At 51.3% G+C, this 8,251-nt stretch overlaps 1 protein-coding gene across 2 annotated transcripts in view; it reads right to left on the reverse strand.

The window, feature by feature from the left end:
• The window catches only part of LOC101342852 (NADH-cytochrome b5 reductase 3), a 29,202-nt gene that overhangs the window by 1,784 nt on the left and 19,167 nt on the right, over positions 1-8,251 (reverse strand). For both annotated transcript variants that reach the window (XM_004379986.2, XM_023734592.1), the window contains one exon: positions 3,582-3,681. In XM_004379986.2, the coding sequence (XP_004380043.1) occupies positions 3,582-3,681 (100 nt within the window). The remainder of the gene's footprint in view (positions 1-3,581; positions 3,682-8,251) is intronic.

Consider the following 8,251-nt stretch of genomic DNA (forward strand, 5'->3'; position numbering starts at 1 on the left):
GCCCACCGCCTGCCATACACACAGTCCCTCCCCTCTGAGGAGCCACGCCACTGCCTCCTCCTGCCCACACTGGGGGCCTGACCCTGTCGGCCTTTGAGCTCTCCCCAATGGTCAGGATGACTGACCCGCCAGATCCTCTCGCTTCGCCCTAGCGGTACAACAAGGGAGGTCAGAGAGAGGCAGAAGGCAGGGGTCCAGAGGCAGGAGCAGGGCAACGCGGGAGTGCAGGGAGTAGCTGGAAGAGGTGGGAGGAGCAAAAACGGAGGCCGTGGGTTACTGACGCCTGCCTGCCTGAGGGTTCCTGTGAAAGATACCCAAGCCCTCTGGGTTCCTGCCCCCTCGAGTCCCTCCCACTCTGAGCACCAGGACTCTCTGGCTTGTCCGTTCTTTCCAACCCTAAAAGCCCCTGACACTACAGAAGCCCACGGCGAGGAGGGAGCTGGCTGACACCAAAGCCCTTGCCTAGATGGGCAATACTCACTTTATCGCACCTTGTCCACCGGGGTGTGATAGGCCCCAGGGATGGGGCAGGCTGAGACGCTTCCAGGTGACCTCAGGACCAGGATGAGTTTGCTGTGCTGAGCAAACTCTTTATTTCACAGACACTGTGAGCTAAGTAATGCCGTATCTCCCTTCTCACCTTGGCTGTTGGGAAGCTCAAAGAAATATGCATGGCCCCTACTGGCAAGTGTGCATCACAGTCCATGTTTTTGTACAAAAAGCATTCCTGGTTCCACTTGACGGCCCTGCCCTTGTTTTTCTTCCACTCTCACTTTCCAATTACACTACTCTGACTCACCGGACGAGTCTTCGTAAGCCGCCCGAAATCCCTTCTGGAAGGAACAAGGCAGGGCACAGGCCTTTTCAAGTGGATTAACAGAACTGAATGTACTTTGTAAAAATCTGTACGGGACTGGATCGCATTTGCTAATGAATGAAATGGGCGGGCACATGAGACACCTCAATTTTACAAGGAATGTCTGTTAGAGATTGTATTTGTTTTTACACACGTACTAAAGTAGCTTTGTGGGGAGATGTGGGTTGGCTGCCTTTGCCACGCATTCCTCCCCACCCCCACCCCCACCCCCGTTCCTTTGCTGGTCTGTTACCATTTCCTTTCTCGGGCCTAGAATTTCCGCTTGTCCCTAAAGCTATAGCGATACCTTGACTACTCTTGACTGGTAGGCCAGGGAAGCAATGAATGGAAGCACAAAATGCCAGCAGACCTGTCCACCTCTCACTGGCCTGTCACTACCAGGAAAACTGTCTGCAGAAGACGGCACTTCGGTGCCCGTGCCACCACCAGGGGTCAGTGTCGGTCCCCCTCCTGCTTGGCCAGGGCCTTGCACTGGCAACCTGCGAGGGAAGAGGCCCTCAGGCCCCCGACAGGACATTCTCATCATGGTTCAAGGTCACACCCAACCACACTCCTAAAAAGTGCAATCAGAGCGGACTTAACCATATCTCATTTCCCTTTCTGATCCAGACGTGGCTACAAGATCAGGGTTCCTTTCTTTACTAGAAGAAAAACAGCAGCTCCGACCATGAGCCGGGGCCCCCTCCTGCCGCAACCCCAGCTCCGTATCCCATACGCAGCTCTAACCACCTGCTCCCACGCTCTCTGATTTACTAAGCTGCTTCCTGTCTGCTCGCTGCCTTGACTAGAACGTCTGCTCCCCGTGGCCGGGTTGGCTTCATGAGCACACAAAGCAGGGGATCAGAGCAGGGGGCCTGTGAGGTCGGATGGCTGGTCCAGCACGGCCAGTCTGGCCAGAGGCCAGGGGACGCAGCTGTCCAGTCCACGGAGGCCCAGACCCTGATCTGGTCAGTGCAGAGGGCAGCTCCTCTCTCAGGGACAGGCCCAGATCACCCAGCTCCCAAGATAGGAGTCAGCCCCTAGAGCCCACAAACTCATTTTCCTGGGACAGTAGAGTGTGGTGTGGACAGAGCCCGCAGGGGAGCAATGGTGTGTACCCCACTGCAAATGGGTTCTGGGGGAACTGCTGGTGGGGTGAGGGCAGGCGTAGCAGGGCGTGACCAGCAGATCACAGGCTGGTGCCCATGGGGCCACAGGGTGCTTTGAAATTTCCAGTTTCCAACATTTAAAATTTTCCCATGAAAATCCAGGCTCCCAGCTTTTCTTGAAAAATCCTGCACAACAGGACTACCTGCAGCTGAGAGGGGCTGCCCCCTCGCACCAGGGCAGACGCTCCCCAATCCACCACATTCCCCACCACTCCCTACAGGAGTCTCCTGACCCAAAGCCAAACATCACTTGCGTCACCCAGCAGGAAGCCTGAACTGCTGCTTGACTTACAGCAAAGAAGAAATTAAGATATTCCTTGTACCCACATCTCTACCTAAAGCAGAGGAGAATGAAGGATGGTTTAACTCTCAGAGGACACCCTCGTTTTAAGTTTGCTGACCCATGCGTGGTCTTGGCTTCTCCACAAACCAGGGCTTTGAACCGGTTCAAATCGGTTCAGCCACGGCCAATGAAGCAAAACTGGAACAGACCCAATTTTTTACAATTCAAGTGATCTGGAACGGTAAGTAGAACAGGAAGAATTTACAGGTTGAAGCCCTGGAATGGGAGACCCAGAAGAAACGTAGTGAACCCTTTCAGGAGCCTGATGTGTGGGATGGGATTATTAGCAGGACTGCAGAGAGTGACACATATTCAAAGCTGCATGGTCAGCCACTACCATCTTAGAGCAGGGTAATGTGCAAAATCCTACGGGCAAGAGACTTGGTTGCTATGCAACACATATGCTGCCTTTGTTTTCTTCTTTTCTGGTGTCGTAAGGCCATAGTCTTGGAGGTTCCTTCAGTCTCTGTCAGACCAGTAAAGTCTGGTCTCTTTTGTGAATTTGATTTTTGGTTCTACAATTTTTCTCCTGCCTGCCCTTGTTTTTTAAGAGACAGATTAAGTTTCTAGCAGGGCTTCAACCCATAATTTTTCCCATTCCAGTTACTGTTCTGGTTCACCCAACTTCTAAAAATTCAGGTCTGTTCCAGTGTCACTTCCTTGGCCGTGGCTGACCCGGGAAGAACTGGTTCGAAGCCCTGCCACAAACTCACCATGTGACCTCAGCAAAGAGCTCAACCCACTGGACGGGCAGAATGAGGATGTTAGTCACATCTGCCCAGCTGCGGTGTGATGGATCACTTTTGTGCGGTCTTGTAACTCCCACCCAAGTGGTTGGGCGGGACCATGTGACGGGAATTGTGGCCCACCAAAGGGATTGGTCAGTTGTGCCATTCCACTGGGTTTGAAATGAGCCATCCCAGGGGTGGGAGAGAGATCCCACCACCATCAAGGAAGAACAACCAGGAGCCAGCATGTCCTTTGGAACCAGGATCCCTACGTTGAGAAGCTCCTGGAACCAGGAGACAGAGAGAGAAAGAGAGAGCTTGAGAAATGGTGGCAGAGACCCAGCAGCAGGAGACAGCGTGGTGGGCCCCGAATGAGACCATGGAAGCAGAAGGCTCAACACCGGGAAGGGCTCAGCACAGGTGAGCTGATGCCAGTGCCTCCCACCCGACCCCTCCTCTCCCCACCTGGGGTTCCCCTCACTCACCTTCTGGGGCTCGGTCCACTGTGAACCAGAGCTTGAAGCGAGTGGAGTGTTCGTTCCTCAGTTCCTCCAGCTCAGACCGTAGCAGGATGTCCTTCTCGGTCTGTAGGAGGACAAGGCCAAGGGGTCAGGGGCGTGGGAGGCAGGGCCAGCCCTGGAGATGCTCAACGGAGACACATCCAATGGGGCCACACACTGGGCAGAGCTGCCAGGAAAGCAGTCTGGCGAAGCTCACCCAGGGTCCTGAAAACACGCACGCGCCATTTTCCTCTCGCCTAAGGAGCTGATGAAGCTCCAGTAGAAGGCGTTCACTGCGACATTGTCTATAATGGCCCCAAAAGGGGGAAAAGAGCCCCTTCATGTCCCACATGGAGGCTAAGAGGTGGTATGTCCAGCGACCGTGCAGTTGTTACAAATTAAGTTTGCAAACTCTTGTTAATGTTACGGGGAAATCTGCACAATATGATGCAGACTGGAAAAAGCAAAGAGAAAAACTGAACACAGGTGAGCTCAACTACAGAATGCAGAGAAAAAGACTGGAAGCACGCCCCAACGTTGACCGCGGTCACTCCTGTTGTTGCTGGGTGCCATCAAGTCAATTTCGACACACGGCAACCCCGTGTGTGGAGAGGAGAACTGCTCCGTAGGGTTTTCAAGGCCGTGACCTTTTGGAAGCAGATCGCCAGGCCTGTCTTCGGAGGCGCCTCTGGGTGGGTTCGAACCGCCAACCTTTTGGCTAGTAGCCGAGTGCTTAACCATCTGTGCCACCAGGGACTCCTGGTTATTCCTAGAGGGTGGTTATAAAACTTAAGATGATGAATGGTTTGGTTAATAGGATGAGGGTCTGCCACCGGGCTCTTCTGGGACCTTGGGCAAGTCATTTTACGTTTTTGTGTCTCGGGTTGTACTTCCACAATTAGGAAACAGAGACACCTCTCCGTGAATTACCTCTGCCCCCTGCCATCCCCACAGCCTTGCCCAGCCAGATGCCTCTGCTTGGCCTATAGCCTTCTGGCACCTTCCTCACCTGGCCGCCCCTCAGGGTCCTAGAGTTCAGCCTGGTGTCATCTCCTCCATGACCCGGCCACCCATTTCCATGTCTGACCCCAGGCTGCTGCTCCTGTGTCTGCAGGTCACTCAGGCCAACGTGCGGCATGTCTGATTTCATGGGACCGTTAGGAAACTGGGGGCCAAAGAGCTCTGTCAACCAGAAAGGGTCACACGCTAACAAGTGCCACTGAGCTCCCAGGGCTGGGTGAAAGGCGGGTGGACCCTCCCCCGGGAGCAGAGCGGGAGATGCGTCCTCTCCCCTCCGCAGCGTGGGAGCAGGGCTCACCCACACATGACCAGAGGTGCCTGGTACGCTCAGCAAGAGGGCTAACCAGGTGGCCGCAATCCCAATGGGTCGCTGTGGGCAGGAAAACAACAGGGAGCTTTGAAAGCCACAGCGATTGGTATTTCCTGAGCACCTGCTGTGTGCTGGCCGCTGCCCTGGCCACAGGAGGGACTAAAACTGCCCACGCTGTCTCCTCGTCCTCACAGTAACCCCGGGAGGCCCAGGTCAGAGCCCTTCTGCATGACACAGCAGGAGGAGGAGGCACAGGCTCTGTGTGCCCAAGGCAGGGGGTAGATCACATTGCCTGGTTCCCATGGGGACGCTGAGGGCCCCCCCTCTGCCTGACAGGGTGACCAGACAAGCTCAAGGTAAAAGATGCAGAAAACATGGAAGAAAAGAAAAATCACCCAAAACCCTCAGAGATAATGACTGCCCCGATTTTCGTGCGTATCTTTTATGCATTTTTTTCTATTAACTATATATTATTTACTTTCTTTTTAATAAAATGAGATCAGGCCATGGGTCACCTTGCTACCTGCTGTTCTTGGGTAAGGTCACCCCCAGCCCCATCAAGGGTCAGCAGCCTCAAAGCTCCAACACCCTTGTGACCAGTGGCCCAGCTCCTCTGGGCCAACGACCAGCCTGTAACCAGGTCCCAGGGGAAGGATGTTTAGATGGTTCCAAACTTCCTCCTTTACAAACACCGCCTCTTTGGACATCTTCACTGCCCTACCAATTCCTTGGGATAAATTTGAGGAAGTGAGGTTTCAGGGTCAGAAAGACCCGCACTGTTAAGGCATTCGATGCATGAGGCCAAGTTATTCCACAGAAAGGTTACGCTAACTCTGCCCCCAGCAGCACATCTGGTTGTGTCCAGCTTCCTACATCTTTGCCAACGCTGGGCATGATTCATTCAATCTTTGCCAATCAGACTGATGGGCAGTATATCTCACTTACGTTTTAATTTGCATTTTTAATTATTAAAATGTTGAAAACTTCCGTGCTCACTAACGTACTCATGTCTTTTATTAATTTGGAAAAACTCTTTACATTAAGGATATTAATTTTTATTGGTAATATGCATTATATATTTTTCCCAGTTACTTATCTTTCCATCTTATTTATAGTGCTTTGGTTTTTTCCAAAAAAAAAACTTTTAATTTTTAATTGGTTGAATTTATCAGTCTTTTTCTCTACGGGTTCTCCTTTTGTGTCTTAATTAGGCTAACTGTCCTCATTCATTCATTAACACTCATTATAAAAATCCCACTTACTCTCTTACAGCTTCATTTTTTTTAATGAAGGCATTTCTGATAGAAATGCACATTCACAGATTCAAATATACATTTGGGATATACGTTGTTTCTATAAACACTTCATGTCTATCTTCCTACTGATATCAAGAGGAACTGACTGAATTATTTCACAAGAGAACATACCCTATCTTCCAAAGTTTACCACCTTCTCGGCTTTGATCCAAAATTGGGAGGGACAATATCGCAAACTATTTTATCAGCCACTTTCAGTTCAAAAGTACAGAAAGGGGTATTAGACTGTATATCACAAGCCCTAAACTTCAGCTTACAGCTTCATTTTTTTTTTTAACACGTAGATCTCTAACCTATCTAAACTTTATTTTATTAAAGGTAAAGTAGAGCTCTCCTTAGTTTTTTCCAAACGTATAGCAACTAACCAACACCCCTTCCCCAGCCTCTCTCCTGAGGTCCGAAGTGCCACCTGTATCGTATGCTGAGTCTCGTATACACCTGGGTCTGTTTCTAGGCCACTGCTGTTCAATGGACCTTTCAGTGACGATGGAAATGTTCCACGTCTGCTCTGTGCCATACGGTACCACAGAGGGCTATGGAGCACCTGAAATGCGGCTGGTGAGACAGAGGAAGTGAATTTTAAATTTTATTTAACTGTAATTAATTTAAGTGTATATGTAAATGGCCACATGTTCTAGTCCGTTCCAGTGCATTCTAGACTTTCTGCTGCGTTTCCCAGGAGCACGGTCAGTCCGGTAAGCCCAGCTCTAATGTGAGGCCCTAGAACCGTGCTGTTTTCATTGCTGACGCTTTTCCACGTATTTTAACATCTAGTGTGGTTAGTTCTTTCTTATCACTCTTTCAAAGCCTTCTTGGCCGTACATGTATACTGGGTCTTCTAGATCATTTTGCATCATTTTGTCTTAGTAAAGGGGAAAATAATCTCACCGGGAACTTGATTATTAGTTTAGAAAGAACTGACCCCCTTAGAAGATCGAGTTTCCCTGTCCAAGAACAGGAGTCCCTGGGTGATGCAAACAGTTAACACGTTTGGCTGCTAACTAAAAGGTTGGAGGTTTGAGTCCACCCAGAAGCACCTGGGAAGAAAGGCCTGGTGATCTACTTCTGAAAAGTCAGCCACTGAAAACCCTATGGAACACAGTTCTACTCTGCACACATGGGGTTGCCATGAGTTGACGGTGACTCGATGGCAGTGTGTTTGGTGTCCAAGAACATGGGCTGTCTCACTGTTATTTAAGCTTCCCTAACGACCTTCTGGAGCCCTGGTGGTGCAGTGGTTAAGAGCTTGACTGCTAACCAAAAGGTTAGCAGTTTGGATCCAACAGAAGCTCCTTGGAAACCTTATGGGGCAGTTCTGCTCTGTTCTACAGGGTCGCTATAAGTCGGAATCAACTCGACAGCAATGGGTTTAACGCCCTTCTGAAGAGTCTTGTTTCCTTCAGGCAGACGTCATGTGCAAAGCCCCTTCACCTCCCCCGACTCCAGGATGCCCGTCCTCAATGCTGCCTCTTCCCCAGTGGTCGTCCTGGTCATTTTAGGAAGAACTGACACCTCTGAAATACTAAGTCGCCTATCCAAGGCCAAGCATGCCTCGCCGTTCGAATCCTCACAACTGTCCTGTGAGGAGGACACCACTGTCACCCCATATGGAAGATGAGGAACTGGAGTGCCTTCTTATTGGGACATATAGGAACGCACTGAGGTTTAAGGGTGGACCTTGGGGAGGGACTATGACCCCAAGTGTGGATGGCCCCAGCTCAAAGCCAGGCATTGAGGAAGAAGGGGGATGCTGAGGAAGGAGGGGGGATGCTGAGGAAGGAGGGGCGATGCTGAGGAAGGAGGGGGACACCAAGAAAGGAGGGGGGATGCTGTGGAAGGCGGGGGGATGCTGAGGAAGGAGGGGGGACGCTGAGAAAGGAGGGAGGATGCCGAGGAAGGAAGGGCGACACTGAGGAAGGAGGGGGGACGCTGAGAAAGGAGGGAGGATGCTGAGCAAGGAGGGGGGATGCTGAGAAAGGAGGGAGGATGTTGAGGAAGGAAGGGGGATG

The sequence above is a fragment of the Trichechus manatus genome, unplaced genomic scaffold (genome assembly GCF_000243295.1).
Source record: "Trichechus manatus latirostris isolate Lorelei unplaced genomic scaffold, TriManLat1.0 scaffold00069, whole genome shotgun sequence".
In the NCBI taxonomy this organism is placed as follows: Eukaryota; Metazoa; Chordata; class Mammalia; order Sirenia; family Trichechidae; genus Trichechus; species Trichechus manatus.